Source organism: Danio aesculapii, chromosome 17 (assembly GCF_903798145.1).
Source record: "Danio aesculapii chromosome 17, fDanAes4.1, whole genome shotgun sequence".
NCBI lineage: Eukaryota > Metazoa > Chordata > Actinopteri > Cypriniformes > Danionidae > Danio > Danio aesculapii.
Window position 1 is genome coordinate 25,761,988 of NC_079451.1, and position 16,686 is coordinate 25,778,673.

Below are 16,686 nucleotides of genomic sequence, written 5' to 3' on the forward strand. Positions count from 1 at the left end.
AACGTGTCGTAATGTTCACAATCAGTTTACAAGACTCAGCCATGAGAGTCTCAAAGTGAGCAGCATCAGCTGTGAGAGTGTAATCAATGGTGACTTGGAGCAGGTGTGTGTGTCGCATGACTGGATCTGTAGTTCATTTTAAGGCAAGATTGTAGTTTATGTGAATGTTCTCCAGTGATCTATGGTGGTTAGATCGCTGGTGATCGTGACAGATATACATTGATTTACCTAATTACTCTAACCTGCCTACTCAATCTGTTTAACCTAGTTAAGCCTTTAAATGTCACTTTAAGCTGTATAGAAATGTCTTGAATAATATCTAGTAAAATATTATGTACTGTTATCATGACAAAGATAAAATAAATCAGTTATTAGAAATGAGTTATTAAAACTATTATGTTTAGAAATGTGTTAAAAAATGTGTTGTTTTTCTCTTCAGTGACTGGTCATATCAATCTTCAAAAAGTTACTCCAAGTATTTTAAAATTTGTCTATAAAACTTATGTACTGTCAACTCAAAAATGATTATTTGCTGCTTGTTTAAACGACTTATTTATAATGAGCTGAAACAACACAATTCTGGAGGGTTTTTTAGGCAAAACTTTGTTTTATGTTCAATCCACTTAACGAATAAGTTAATTTCATCGATTTGTGTTGAGACAATATGAAGGAATTGTGTGGAACCCTTCATTTTACACAGTGTCTTTACTACTTTCACTAGAAAAAAAAACATGTACGGTCAACAAGTTTCACCACATATTATGCCAATTTAGATGGACAGCATGGCAGAACCAGCACTAATCAGCCTGTAAGTTTAGTTGGGCAAACATGCAGTTTATTTTACATGACACACACGCTCTCATTTACACACACACAGAGACACACAGAGCTGGCATGTCATAAGGCGGATGTCCACTCCTCCACCCGGGTAGTGTGTAAGTCAACACCACCCGCAGGAAACGCTCAACGCCACACATGAATTAGTGATTGACACATCCTCCTGTTACACCGAGTTCCACTTCAAAACAAAGCCTGTTTGTGTGTGGGAACAGATGCAGTCATATGAGAGACAAAAAGTCAATGGAAGAGAACATAAACATAATATAACTCGAACTTTAGGGATTTATTTTGATAGCCTTTATTAAAGAATATTTTGCTGAGTGTGTTCTTGTACCTGCCATTGATAAATAAATAAATCCACTAAACAAGTAAAAGGTGGCATCAAGTTCTGAATAGTTCATCCAAAGCTCTGTTATCATTTACTTATCCTTCATTTGTCACAAACCTGTTTGGGTGGGTTTTTATAACATAAACATAAACACAAAAGAAAAATCTGAAACTGATAACCATTGACTTCCAAAGTATTTGTTTTTCTTACTATGAAATATTCTTCAAAATATATACATCTTTTGAGTGTGTTCAACAGATTAGAGAAACCCGTAAAGCTTTGAAACCACTTGAGAGCAAGTAAATGGTGAATAAATTGTCATTTATGGGTGAACTATCCCTTTAATGAGTGAATCATTGAATCAATCGTTCAAATGATTTGTTTAGAATGACTGATTCATTAAAGAACAAAACAAGGGACTTTGTGAATGAAACGCTGAATGATTTTCTCAATTGATTTGTTCAAAAAAACAGATTCATTCTGGAACAAAACACTGTAGTGTTGCTCTGAGATGCACACGTTCACGTAAATTTAGTTTGGAACTGTTTTCAATTGCAAAATACAGGTAATATTATGTCTCAAATAAAACTTTCTCAAGTATTTACCGATCTTATGAATCATTTCAACAAATAAGATCACAATTGCGATCATGCTCAAATGCAGATTTTCAAGAAAGTGGCACTCTTGCTTGTTTGATATTCTTGAATTTCTGGACCTTATGCTGACCTTAACACAAGGTTTTCTTTCTTGTTTTATATCATCAGTTTGATGTTGAATATTCCTCTTAAGGCTAATACTTGAATTAATATTAGAAAAAAACCTTTATATCCTAAACAACACTTAAAAGTATAGTTCCACACACAAAAACAGAAAAATCATTTATTCACCCTGCGCTTGTTCCAAATCTTTTTGATTTTTGTTAAACACAAAGGAAGATATTCAGTAGAATGTTTGACTTCCATAGATTTCTTTTGATTTATAGTCCAGTGTGAGTGTCAATGGCTGCTTTTTTCCAACATTCTTCAGAATATATTGTTTTGTGTTCATTAACCTTTGAATCGTGTGAGTATACGATGAGGTAGTTTTCATTTTTGGATGAAAGGTCCTTTTAATTCGATTAATCCGACATCATCAAGGCACATGAAGCATTATATTGGTTAAATCTAAACTCTACTTCAGTATCTTTAAAGGAGCCTTTATTTAAGTTTTCTTCCTGTCACTGTTCTCTCTTTACTTTCTCCATCAGCACACTGAAGGTCACACTTCATATTTCACCTCAACGCTTCTGACTAATCCCATTTACATCAGCTCTGCTGCCTACTGCTCTCTACTTCTAGGGTACATAATAACATGATAACACTATACTTAACATGCGCAGAATTTTGAAATTTCATAAGGTTTGCAGGGTTTATACATGCGGAAATCGTTTAAATTGCTTTAAATTTTAATCTAAAGTTTTCAAGGTTTTGAAAGTGAATAAAGTGCTTAAAACTGCTTAAAAATGTCACTGTGTTGCTTTTGGAGTAATTTATCTTACTAAATTGGTAATGATAATTATTTAATGACAATAGTTCAATTGTCGGGCCAAACATGCAACCATTTTTTCCCCTTAGAATACTATACTATACTGTACTGTACTGTACTATACTATACTGTACTGTACTATACTATACTATACCAAACATACGATATAATGTGTTGAAATATGTATGTGTATGTAATTTGCCACACCAGTAAAGTGCTGGAAAAGTTTGAAAATGCTCCTGAAATGTGCTTGAAAATGCTCAAATTTGAGTTTAGAAAGGGTTTAATAACCCTGGGTTATAGACATTGGGTTATTTTATGCCTCATTATTGTAGTTATAAACTGTGCTTTGTTCTCTTCAGGAGCGGTTTGAGGCTCTGTTCAGGATCTATGATGATCAGACGTCTTTCCAGATGTTCAAGAGCTTCAGAAGAGTTCGGATTAGCTTTAGCACCCCAGAAGCAGCTGCACGCGCTCGCATCGAGCTCCACGAATCGGATTTCAATGGCACTAAACTGAAACTCTACTTTGCACAGGTCAGTGTGCCAATGTTTGCTTTGGGTTTTCTGTATATGGATGGTTCACACAGAAATGGAAGTTCTCCTTCATAATGTTCCAAATCCGTGTGCTGATATTCTGAATCATAGTGAGTCTGAGGGCCCTCAAGCACTAGTCAAAAAATAGTACCAAGGTCTGTTCGAAATGCTTAAAATATTGTTACAATTAAAAATAACCTTTCTTATTTTAAAACGTTGATTATTTTTGACGGTTCTAAGATCATGATCCTTCAGATATTATTTTTATAGGCTGATTTTGTTGGTGAAGAAACGTTCATTGTTATTATCAGTTGAAAACAATTGTGCTGTCTATTATTATACAATACACATTTTCATTCATTCATTTTCTTGTCGGCTTAGTGCCTTTTATTAATCTGGGGTCGCCACAGCGGAATGAACCGCCAACTTATCCAGCATTTCTTTTATGTATCGGATGCCCTTCCAGCTGCAACCAATCTCTGGGAAACATCCACACACTAATTCACACTCATACACTACGGACAATTTAGCATACCCAATTCACCTGTATCGCATGTCTTTGGACTGTGGGGGAAACCGGAGCAGCCGGAGGAAACCCAAGCGAACGCAGGGAGAACAAGCAAACTCCACACAGAAACGCCAACTGACCCAGCCGAGGCTCGACCATCGACCTTCTTGCTGTGAGGCGACAGCACTACCTACTGTGCCACTGCGTCGCCCACAATACACATTTTATACAACCATAATACTTTTTTAATTGTTTGATAAACAGAAAGTTCAAAACAACAGCAATAATTAAATTATTTTGAATAAAAAAATCAATAATTGAATATCACTTCTGACAGTCAGTGTACTGTAACATTATAAAATATATATCTTTATCAGTTCCAAATTTTTTACAATTATTGTTTGCAAACATGTACTAGTCTAAGTCTTTATTCATTTATTGTCACCTGTTCTTAACGTCTCAACCTTTCCTAACTCCTGGGTCTATATTCACATATTCATGTCAAACAAGGGTCCGCTGGCATGGACCACACCACACTTTGAGCTAGACCTTATTGTAGGGATGAAGGGAATGGTAAGAGAACTGTGAGATGAAGGGGAAGAGAAGTAAGAGGATAAACAGTAAGTGGGTAGGTAGGTTGATCAGACGTCCTACGATGATGCCCAGAGACTCAGAGTAGGGTCTCCGTCTCTGTAATATTTTGGTAGAGTGATTGGACTCCCCGATTGAAGGTGTGCGGAGTCCCCATGCTCACATGGGTTTCCCCACAGGTTCCTCGGATTTCCTCCCACCATCCAAAAACATCCAATTTAAGTTAATTGACTAATCCACATCTAGCAAGTACTCGGGCACCTAGTAAGTAGCTATCTCTTAAGAGCAATCACTATCTGTTCATTAGATACTACAGCAGGGGAGTTCTTGACATCTACCTGAGCTCAAACTCCCCTCTTGCCTTGCAAACGGGAGAGAGCCCCGGGCTCGAGGATCTTATGAGCTCTCCCGGGACAGCATGCCAAACAAGCTTTATAATCAATCATCAGCTAATTGTGAACTCTTGAAATAGGTTTTAGGGAATAGGTGAATGGTTAAGAAAACAAAGTGAGGTGTGGTTTTGCTGCCGGACCTTTGTTAACAAGTTAACTCCATTTAAATGAAAATAAAATCTCTAGACACAGACATGTTAAAAAAAAATGACATTTTGGCACTTGTTAAATTGACATGCCTTTTTTTACATCTAGCAAAGCCTACAGCAAAGAGACAGGTCGCTTCTGGGCTTTTTTTTCTATCCCTTGTTTGGAGGTTTGTCTTTTTATAACACTTCCAGTCATATTTTCTGTTACATACAACTAGATTTCCTATAGTATGTAGTTTTTTTATTTAAGCATTTTTAAATGTAATATAAAAAAGGAATAACAAAAGGATACAATAAAGAAGTGAACATACTGCAATTACTGTTACTAGCCAATTCAACTAAAAGCACTACATGTTTATTCACTTTAGGTTTAGTTCATTGCTTCAATATATCCAACTCTACCTGCTTTTGACACAGCTTCTCAGTGATCTGATCACTTGCCCACAATCATTTCCACCCTTATATTATCGTGCATTCCAGTGTCTTGTGACCACCTGTCTTTGGATTTCGAGAGCCTTTCCTCACTGTATACATCACTTTGGTGCTCATTGCAACTCAGAAGCACAATTGAATGAACAAACCATTTGGATGGCAGCTACAGCGGTGATGGTATCGATTTTTTTTTTTCTTACCGTGGTTATGAAGCAACAAATCCCACAGATTAGTGGTTAACCGCACCCCCATACATCATTCATCTGCTGTAGATGTAGAACTATGCCTACTATTCCATAGTAGGAAAAACAATTACTATTGAGGTCAATAGTTACAGGTTTCCAGCTCTCTTTAAAATATCTTCCTGTGTGTTTAACAGAAGAAAGAAGCCCATATGGGTTTGAAACAGGTAAAGGGTGAGTAAATGATAACAGAATATTCACTTATTAGCTGAACTAGCCCTGTAATATAGTCTTAATCCATTATGCACATCGAATAATTTAATGTGAGAAACTGGTTTTATGAAAAACTTTATTCTTGCATTGCAGTCATAACCTACTTTTGCTTTCCTCTACATAAAATAAGAAATAAACCGTTTACAGAATTTGGTCTTAATGGATTAAGCCACATTAAACCTTATTTTCTCTCAGAGGATAATGCCTAACATCATTTAATGCAGTATATTTGTATTCAGGGTTCAACTACTTGCTTGTTTTTAACAAACTGTATAGCGCTTTTGCATTTATATAACATTTCATTAATGCATTAAGCCACATTAATCGTTTTATGTCCCGATCCACAGGTCCTTGCGAAAACTACACACTGTAAAGCTTGTGTAATGCACATACAACAGCGCTGGAAGCTGTGCTAATTTATTTCCATCTAGAGGCTTTTGATCCTAGGACCGAAGACATTAGATTATGACGAACTATGGTTATTGCGCTTATCACACACCATATAAACTGCTGTATCTTTCACCAGTAGAAAAAAATGTGTATCATTGTCACAGGCCTAATGGCAGCTACCATTTTAATGCAATCTGTGTGTTTTGGTAAAATGCAGGGAAGTAGGAATAACCTTGCTTTTGCTCTGCTTTCACACAGTATATCCCATAATGATCACCTGTTAGGTCAACAGGCAGAGTACAGTAGGTGTACTGTGGGTGGTCTTTTGTTGTTGTTGTTGTTTGAGCACATTTGACACTATGCAAACAGCAACAAAAGGTGTTTGTCAAAAGTGGACAAAATAAAAGAAAAATCTAATTTAACCCCTGAACACACCTGTGTTTAGAGTCATCCACTTGTGCATATCCAATCCAGTAATAACAATTATCCAATAATGCATATTAACACCAAGTCTAAATAAAAGCAGTCACTGGACGCTTGTACTCACTAGAACAGGGGTGCCCAAACTTTTTCATGTGAAGGGCCAAAATTCAAGCCTGAGCTGTGGGCTGAAAGTAAATATAGCAAACTGTATTACATTAAAGTTGGCATGTAATTTTCAAACTTATTTTATAATATTTATAAATAAATAGAAAAATTACCTCAACCGTATTTACTAATGCAATCTAATTTTTGGAAAATGTATATTGTTTTAACAAACTTATTACCAGAAAACCTTTAAAGGGCACCAAGGTTACTCCTTTTTTCAGATTTAATATTTAATTTTTAATATTAGATTTAGTCTTTTGTGTCTCCAGAATGTGTCTGTAAAGTTTCAGCTTAAAACACCCCTCAAATTATTTATTATACCCTTTATAAGTTTCTCTTTTATACATTTTTGCAGTGGGTGGTGGTTTTGTTGTACTGCGCCTTTAAGGCTAGTCCTCCCCGCCCACCGTTTCTACGTGCCTTTCAGCGTGCCTTAATCTCCTCCCTCGGCTGCGTCAGACAAAAGACAGACCTAAAGGAAGCAGATCTCATGTAGCGTTTGTGAGAAATACTACAGTAAGAACCTTACCAATTAGTATTTGATGCTGCATTTGTTGTGGAGTTGCAACGATGAGTCTCACACAATGTTGTTACAAAGTTCACGCGCGCACACACAGATACACACCCACACATACACAGCGCAGACACACACACACAGAGTGCGCACACGTTTAGCTTTGCACTCTTTTTACACACATATGTGACAGGCTACAGGTTAATCTCCACTGCTGTATGGATATCTGTTATGTTAATGTACAAAATAAACCTAATTTAACGTCTACAAAGCAGGATTGAAGCGTCTTCTTTTATAATTGTTCTGACACATGGCTGTGCTGATGAAGTAAAGCTGAAGTAAATCGCTGTAATTCATTACACACATGCTCTGTTTTAAAACATTTTAAACATGTGAAACTCACTCTTGATCACATTTGATGATGATTGATGATCCTAGCAAACTGAACACATCTTTTATTCCCGGTTGCTTTGCGCACGTCTTCTCTTGTTGATATGATTATACACGTGACTACCGGGACATGTTAATATGCAGCTGTCCATCAATTCAGTGGGCGGGGGGACCACACTAACACTCCTAAGTTGCGGTCGGTCTGAAAACCGCTCCAATTGGTCCACCGTTTTTATGTTGTTAAATTTGAAAAAAAAGGACTGGGTGTGTTTATATCACCCCAATTTGACTGTCTATACACTATATCTACACACATGTCTGTCCAAACAGCTTGAAAAGTAGATTTTTCACCATAGGTGCCCTTTAAAAAACAGTTTAAAAATCAGCGGTGGTGCAGTAAGTAGCGCTGTCGACTCACAGCAAGAAAGTCACTGGTTCAAGCCCCGGCTGGGTCAGTTGGCATTTCTGTGTGGAGTTTGTATGTTCTCACTGTGTTTGTGTGGGTTTCCTCCGGGTGCTCCGGTTTCCCCCACCCATCCAAAGACTGAATTGGGTAAGCTAAATTGTCCGTTGTGTGTGTGTGTGTGTGTGTGAGTGAATGAGAATTGCCTGTGATGGGTTACATCTGCTGGAAGGGCCTGTGCAAAACATGTGCTGGATAAGTTGGGGGTTCATTCCACTGTGGCGACCCCTGATTAATAAAGGGACTAAGCCGAAAAGAAAAATAAATGGATGAATTTTAAAAAATCCAAACAATGGAGTTCAATGGCGAATACACTAGTCATGCTGAACCTGCCTTTGCCTTGATTTGCACGCTGTTGTCTTCTGCTTTGTCCCCTATTAGTTAAGTGATAGTATGTACATTAAAGAAAAATCTGATTCAATTACTACTTTTAGTTAAAACACTGAGCTTTTTTGTAGCTCAACAGTAAAACAAACAAACAAAAGGTTACATTAAATATAGGAATGTTTTAAAGGCATTTCCCAATCCATCCCAATCATTTTCCCTCTGGTGGGCCAAATCAAACGATACAAAATAGCCCTGGGGCCCTAGATTGGTCATCTCTGCACTATAACATTATGATTTAAGAGAGTAACGTAAGAAGTTTGGTTCATTTAACACATCGCCTTTGACTTTGTTCTAGGAGAATTATGGGAAGCAGCATGAGCTGACATCTCAGCCTGTCAGTTTAATATTAGATCGTCATTCTCCTCTCTCTGAGCTCTTTCAGCTGGGGATAATCACAGAACACACTGTTCTCAAAACATTATACACACACAGGGTTTTTTGGTGAATTGTGGGGGTATTCCATAGGCGTAATGGATTTTAAACTGTTCAAACTATTTCTCTCTCTCTCTCTGTGACTAACCATCATTTCCATTAATCATCAAATTAGATGGACACAATTATGTTTCTGCAATCATCATGTGGTATGTGTGCGCCGCGTGTTTTATTGTGTACTCAGAATGAGTGGACACATGTTTGTGTGTCTGGATCTGATCTGGGACACAGTGTTTCTTTGAATCCTGAAATAATAGTTCATTTCCGTCAGCGGGATGTAACTATGGTGCCAGTACTCCTTCAAATCGATTTGATCTGGAACTTGAACTGTGCTATATTTAGCTGGCAGGGTATATTTAGATAAATAAGAGAGTGTGAGTGGTTTGTTCTTACTGTTTGGTCTACTTTTGTGGCCACAGGTGCAGAATTCGGGAGACGATGTGGACAAGGCGTACCTGGCTCCACCTCAGCCGGTCAAGCAGTTCCTCATCTCTCCACCTGCGTCTCCACCTGTGGGATGGAGCCAGAGTGAAGACGCCACACCTGTCATCAACTACGACCTGCTGTGTGCTGTGGCCAAACTGGGACCAGGTACTAAACAAACACACACACACACACACACACACACACGCACACACACACACACACACACACACACACACACACACAAACATGCACACACAGGTTTGTTTTTGTGAGTAGTGGGGACATTTGATAGGTTTCTTTTGTTTATGTACTTTATAAACTGTATTTTCTATTGCCCCACACATAATCCTACCCCTTACAGGAAACAGCTTTACATGACTTTACTACTCATTCTGTATCATTTCTAAGCTTTTAAATGATTTAATTCACCATCCCCTTGTAATAACTGTCATAACCATGTTATTATACACATTTGTGTCCTGATATGTCACAAAAACATGCACACACACCCGCACATGTTTGTACTGCTGCCTTTGTGCACACTTCCTATAAGGTATTTTCTATCCCACACCTAGCCATAAACCAAACTGGCACAGATTTGCATTTTTGACACATTGAGATAAAGATAATAAGGTGTTTTTACTGATTATATGATGTTAGAACGTTGCACACACACATGCATATTATATGAACATATGCCACAAACTCCCACACTTAACAAACAGGCTGGGTAAATATGTCCAACCATCTGTCCTAACTGACTCAAACTACATTTTCACACCAGCCGTGAAGAAACACAACACACATGAACTTCTGCAGAAAGAACTCCTGAAGCATTCAAAGTAAAGGATGGCAGTCTTAAAGGGATAGTTCACCCAAATATGAACATTTACTCACTATTTACTTTCCCTCAAGTGGATCCAGACCTTTATGAGTTTCTTTATGAACTCTTTATTTTAAAAAAAGAAGATATTTTGAAGAATGCTGAAAACCTGTAACCGTTGACTTCAAAAATAGGACAAATAAGTACTGTTAAATGAATTATTACAGGTTTTCAGCTTTCCTCAGTATATATTTTTTGTGTTTAACAAAGAAAGAAACACAAATGGGTTTGGATCAAGTGATGGTTGATGACAGATTTTTGAGTTTTGGATGAACTTTGCCTTTAAATTGACAATCTATCAGACTACTTTTGGTGACATGTTTTCATGATCAAAAAGTATGTTTTGTCAAGTTTTTTTTTAATTTAGCACATATTATAGTTAACTAAAACCAGAATCATGAAACTAAAATAGGGATAAAGAAAGTAGTTTAAATAATCTTTAAAAAGATGCAAGTAATAAATATACTGTATCTAAAACTTACCTCAGCTAGTTGCCAAGCAAAATATATGCCATTTCATTTAGTTTAAGCTAAAACTGGAATAATAAAAACTAAAACTAACATTAAAGTCCTTGTAGCCTTTTAGGGAAAAAATGCTCCTAAAAATGACAAAAGCACACAACCAAATCATTACAAGTACAAAAGAAGGAATCTAAACTTAAGATGAAAGAATAAAATATAAACAATTAATAAAAACCACTGCAGTTATTTAGTTATACAAAAGTTCCATTCCTGCACTACCATTCAAAAGTTTGACATCAGAACAAACACTCACTGGCCACTTTATTAGGTACACCTGCCTTGTATTAATGGTTCAGGCTGGTGGTGGTGGTGTAATTGTGGTGTGTGATATTTTCTTGGCACACTTTGGGCCTATTAGTACCAATTGAGCATCGTATCAGCGCCACAACCTATCTGAGTATTGTTGCTGACCATGTCATTTCCTTTATGACCACAGTGTACCCATCTTCTGATGGCTACTTCCAGCACAATAATGCGCCATGTCAAAGCGCAAATCATCCTACACCGGTTTCTTAAACATGGCAATGCGTTCACTGTACTCAAAGGGCCTCTACAGTCACCAGAGCTCAATCCAATAGAGCACCTTTTGGACCTTTGGTGGAACGGGTGACTTTCATTATGGATGTGCAGCCAACAAATCTGCAGCAAGATCTGCAGCAGCGTGATGCCGTCATGTCAATATGAACCAAAATCTCTGAGGAATATTTCCATAGATTGAATCTCTGCCATGAAGGATTAAGGCAGTAAAAGGGTACTAGTAGGGTGTACCTAATAATGTGGCCGGTGAGTGTATTTGTAATGAACTTTAAAGAAACGGTTGGTTAGGCAAGACTAGATTTCTTTGACAGAAACTGTAAAGAAATTAAAGTAACCTATAGTGTAATATACAATAAAATCTAATATATGTCAAAATGCATCTATTGAAAATGTAAAAATATTTAATGTAACCGTGTCATTTTTGATCAACTTGATGCATCCGCAAAACAAGTATAGTACAAGTCATAGTACAAGTGTGCAATGCTTATTAATGGTTTAATAAACATTATTCCAAACTTGTACTGACAAAATCAAGAATTTAGTGTGAGAAGCTTACAGATTTGGAAAAGTTTGAGAATTCTTGATCAAATTGGGTGTCAATGACATTTAAAATGCAACTCTGGTGTATGTTACATATATTTTTGAGCCACGTTTGCAGCCATGTTAACTGATCCCATTACCCATCATTTCCTAGCATCTTTCTTTTATATTATTGTATTATAGCATGCTGTATTGTAAGATATTGTTTTAGCTTAGTTTTATCTGATTTAAAGCTGAAAGACTGAAGTGTGTTAGTCAGAAGGGGCAGCAGTGAGCAGAAATGGACAGTTTGTGTCTGATATTTGCTGTATTTGTTCGCCCTCTGCTGGTGAATAAAGAATCGTTTCATCACGCACGCACACACACACCCCAAACCACCATTACTACAGCAGCCCTCTTTTTGTTTCTCGGTGTATGTTTGTGTGTGTGGTGTGCGCTGAATGCTGGTGCTTTTATTACTCAATCATAGGGATGTACTATATATCTGTTTACGGCCAGGTCTAATCTTTTAATGGCCTTCAAATCTCCTATCTTTTGTTAGAGAGAGGACATTTATCTGGATTATTCAGTGCGCCTCAAAGCATCCCGCTGTTGTCAGAGTTCATCTTAATGTTTTGTGCCATGTTTTTTATTTTTGTCTGGGTTACTGATATAATTGTTATCTTGATATTAATTATAATGAATTCTTCAGTGTTGATGTTGTAAGATCAGACATGATCAGGGCTGGCAGCTTTTATTTGACAAACAGGAGCAAATCATTAAGTTAGTGAAATTCCCAGGGGCTGTTCTTAGAAGAGCACCATGTAGATTTGATGGTCATGATATTAAAAATAATTATGTATGTTTGTATATCGTCTAAAAACAATACCATAACGAACTAGAGGCAAAAATGAAGTTCATTATTATTGTTGTTATTATTATTATTATTTTAGAAAAACACAATGTTACACTAGAAGAGAATTATTTTTCTTTCTAAAAATAATATTTATTATTATTACTACAGATATGAATAATAAATCAATACACTTGAAAAAAAATTTTTGCTGCTTCTTCAAACTACTTATTTAAAAAGAGCCAAAACTAAACAATTATTAAGATCTTTTTGGGACAACTTAAATCTTTTTATGTTCAGTCCATTTAAATTTGTTAATCAATTTGTGTTGGGATAACATGAAGGTATTGTGTGGAGCCCTGCATTTTTTGTACAGTATATTTATGTAGACTTTAAAAATGCCAAATTGAACTGTAGAGGCAAAAGTAATATTGTAAAATATTATTGTTGCTACTACTACAACCATTAGTAACAGAATATTTTTTATTAACAAGTAATAATATTAATACTGATAATATACAGTATAGTCTTAGACCACATTGAATATATAATGTATATAATAAGTGTGTGTTTGTATATATATATATGTGTGTGTGTGTGTGTGTGTGTGTGTGTGTGTGTGTGTATGTATGTATGTATGTATGTATATGTGTGTATGTGTATGTATATATATATATATATATATATATATATATATATAGATAGATAGATAGATAGATAGATAGATAGATAGATAGATAGATAGATAGATAGATAGATAGATAGATAGATAGATAGATATGCAAATTTATTAAGACCAATTTTTTTTAAAGACATATATATATACACACACTAATTATATCAAATTTTTATTTATATACAACAAATTTGCATATTGTACACTGTATATAACTATTATTATAATACTGTATATTATCTGTATTAATACATATTATTATAAAATGTTCATATATTACTGGAAACAATACTACTACCAGTACTACTACTACTACTAATTAAAATTATAATAGACAAACAAATCATAGTTATACATATAGCATAATTTCCTTTATATAACTAATGCTGATGAAGATGATAATAATCATCATCAGAGGCCATTTTATTAATTTTGAGGTAGCTGTAAGTATATTTAACATCAGTTTTTACATCATATATACAGTATTCTCAATGTTCGCCATAAGATCCAGGAGAGGATACTGGCATGAGAAAGGGAGCTTTGTAATTGTTGTCAGTACGTCATAGGTCAACATTTAGTTGAAAGACAATGGAGGATGTTTGTCCTGCATGCATTTTCCTGCCTGTATTTCATCAGTCATCAGGTAGTTCACTTTAAACTGTAGCGTAGCAAGTTTAAAAAAAAAAAGGATTTGGATGCACTCAGTCTTTTTGTCCTGGAAAGGAGCTCTTACATGTTTGAAGCTTACAGTGTGATGTTAAATACAGCAGATGTTCAGCAGGCCGAGTAGACCGTAATCTCTGCTTTATCTGTGTAGGTGAGAAGTACGAGCTGCACGCGGGTACAGAGTCCACTCCCAGTGTGGTGGTCCACGTGTGCGAGAGCGAAACCGAGGAAGAAGAAGAAGCTCGACCCAAAGCCAAGATAGTCCAGACCAGACGCCCCGACGGCCCCCCGAAAATCTACAACTAAACCCATCGCCTCACCGCACATGTTTTTCTCTCTCTCTGTGTCTCTTTCTCTCATCCAGGAGAAAGACACGCTTTATTTCAATAACAAAAAAACAAGCTAAATAACACATGGATGGGTTTTGGATGGGTGCCCAGTGCACAGGTGACGTGTGCTGTTCTGAACGGGACTCGTGGACTGAACACACTGTCTCACCGCCGCCTCACGGGACAGATAGGGGGGGACCATGAGCCTGCGACCCCCTTCTCACCATCATAGCACTTTCATTCCCTCATTTTAGACTCTTTGTACTGTAGCATTAAAGAGCAGTAAATGTATTTACCAGTCGTAGAAGTAGGTCACATGTAAACTTTGTTACGTTTCTCACTTTGATTGATCATCAAAGGAAAAAAAAACGCTTTCAAAGAAGAATTTATTTAGCTTTCTCCATTTTATTCTCTCATATCAGTCAGGTCGGCTCACGCGGAGGTGCATTTTTGTCGTTCATAGCCTACACCATGCTAGAATGGAACGACGAGTCAAACGTGAAGAGAGAAGGTGATGACGGGAAGGTGTTTACGGAGTTAGATGTGTATTATTATTATTCTTACTGTGTATTTGATACCACACATTTTTGCATGCTAACTGGCGTATTTTATACACTATATTAAGGCATATATCTGACCGCTGTCTTTCTGATGATTGGCCTTGGAAAGCGAAGAAACGGTCAGATGGACAATTCTGCATTTCTTTTTTTGTGTGTATTTGTATATATATATACATAGCGCAACGTTCACTCGCAGGCCTGATAAATGAAAAGGGAAAAGCACATGTTTTGATTTATCTTTCAGTTTCTTTAGCCTTTTCTGATTACAGATTCTGTATTGTACAGAGACGATGTTTCAGAGTCTACACTGGGATGTGTTCAGATTATTGATTTCCAGAATGCTTGATCATTCACATTAGTGTTTATTTCCATTGGCAGATTCAATATTGAAAGGACAGTTCATCTAAAAATGAAAAATCTGACATGGAGAAGTGTACTCGATTAAGTAAGAATCACTTTCATTTTGAGTAATGTTGGTGACCAATCTGTTCTGGCGCCCATTGGCTTCAATTGCATTGATAATTTACACCTTTCTCAATCAAGGATCTCGAAGAACGTCACTTGTTTGGAATGACATGAGAGGGAGTAAACATTTTTGGGTGAACAATCCCAGCTGTTTCATGTTTGTTCCAGTTTATAAACCTACACTGTGTTAATTCATACCAAAACGGTTTATATTGAAGGCGTGTTGTAGTAATAATGTACAGTCAGTAAGGCAGAACGCTGCTATTGACCAATCAGAGAGGCATGGAATAACCCAGCAAACAATTTTGTGTTTAATAGACATATAAATGTAGACAGCTTGACTAAAACAAGGCTAAACTTGGGCTGTCAGTGAAAATCTAATAGACATCTACACTTTAAAACCCAACAGTCAACTTATCAAATGAAATGAGTGTAGTTAACTCAAAATTTACTGAAAGTTAATTCTACTCATTTTGAACTCAGTGTTGAAGGTAATGAGTTAATTAAATACCTCATTACTTCAACTTAAATGGAGTAAGTTCACAGTACTCATATAGTTTAGTTTTTTTAACTCAAATGGTTTGTAGCAATTAGTTTCCTCAAACGGTTTAAGTTGCCTTAACTTATTGGGTTTTACAGTACTCAGTTGGTTTGAGTGCTCAAATTGCTTCGTTTACTCAAATAAATTAAGTTCACAGTACTCATTAGGATTAGTTTTTGAACTTAAATGGTTTCTTGCAATTGGTTTCCTCAAATGGGTTGAGTTACCTTAACTATTTGGGTTTTACAGTGTAAGAATAGCCCAAAACTAGACTAGTCGTCAAATAGACAGATTAGGCAGACTTTATATGTGTGGTCATTCATTTCTGTTGATTTCATGACTAGTCTAGTTTTGGCCTATTCTTAGACGTCTATTAGATTTTCACTGACAGCCCAAAGTTAGCCTTGTTTTAGTCAAGACGACTATGTTTAGACGTCTATTAGACATCTATTTTTTAAAAACAAAAGATGCTTGCTGGGAAGAGACATTATAATCAGCCTTATTTAGTCATGTTCAAGTAAAAAAAAATGGATCAATTGTATTTTGAAAAGTCAAAAGAGCAACTATGTTATTTGTGTGACTTTCTCAATCGGCATGTATACATGCGAAAAGATCTTAAGTGTTTTATTTAAAAGCCAATCCTTCCCTCCTTTAGCAAATAAGCTTTTGAACTTATTCTTAATTTGGTAGCTCTGCATGCTGTGACTTTTGCATAGATGCAGTCTTTCCCTGTTTGTATTCGCCGCTCTGAATGCAGCCCTTTTTCTCCTGCCTGTGTTTCACCCTGATGG

The 16,686-nt window shown here is 36.4% G+C and overlaps 1 protein-coding gene across 2 annotated transcripts in view; it reads left to right on the plus strand.

Moving 5' to 3' along the window:
- rcan3 (regulator of calcineurin 3) overlaps positions 1 to 16,009 on the plus strand; it is a 45,733-nt gene extending 29,724 nt beyond the window's left edge. For both annotated transcript variants that reach the window (XM_056476606.1, XM_056476607.1), the window contains exons 2-4: positions 3,055 to 3,228; positions 9,339 to 9,510; positions 14,152 to 16,009. In XM_056476606.1, the coding sequence (XP_056332581.1) occupies positions 3,055 to 3,228; positions 9,339 to 9,510; positions 14,152 to 14,306 (501 nt within the window). In that variant the 3' untranslated portion in view covers positions 14,307 to 16,009. The remainder of the gene's footprint in view (positions 1 to 3,054; positions 3,229 to 9,338; positions 9,511 to 14,151) is intronic.
- The last annotated feature ends 677 nt before the right edge of the window (positions 16,010 to 16,686 follow it).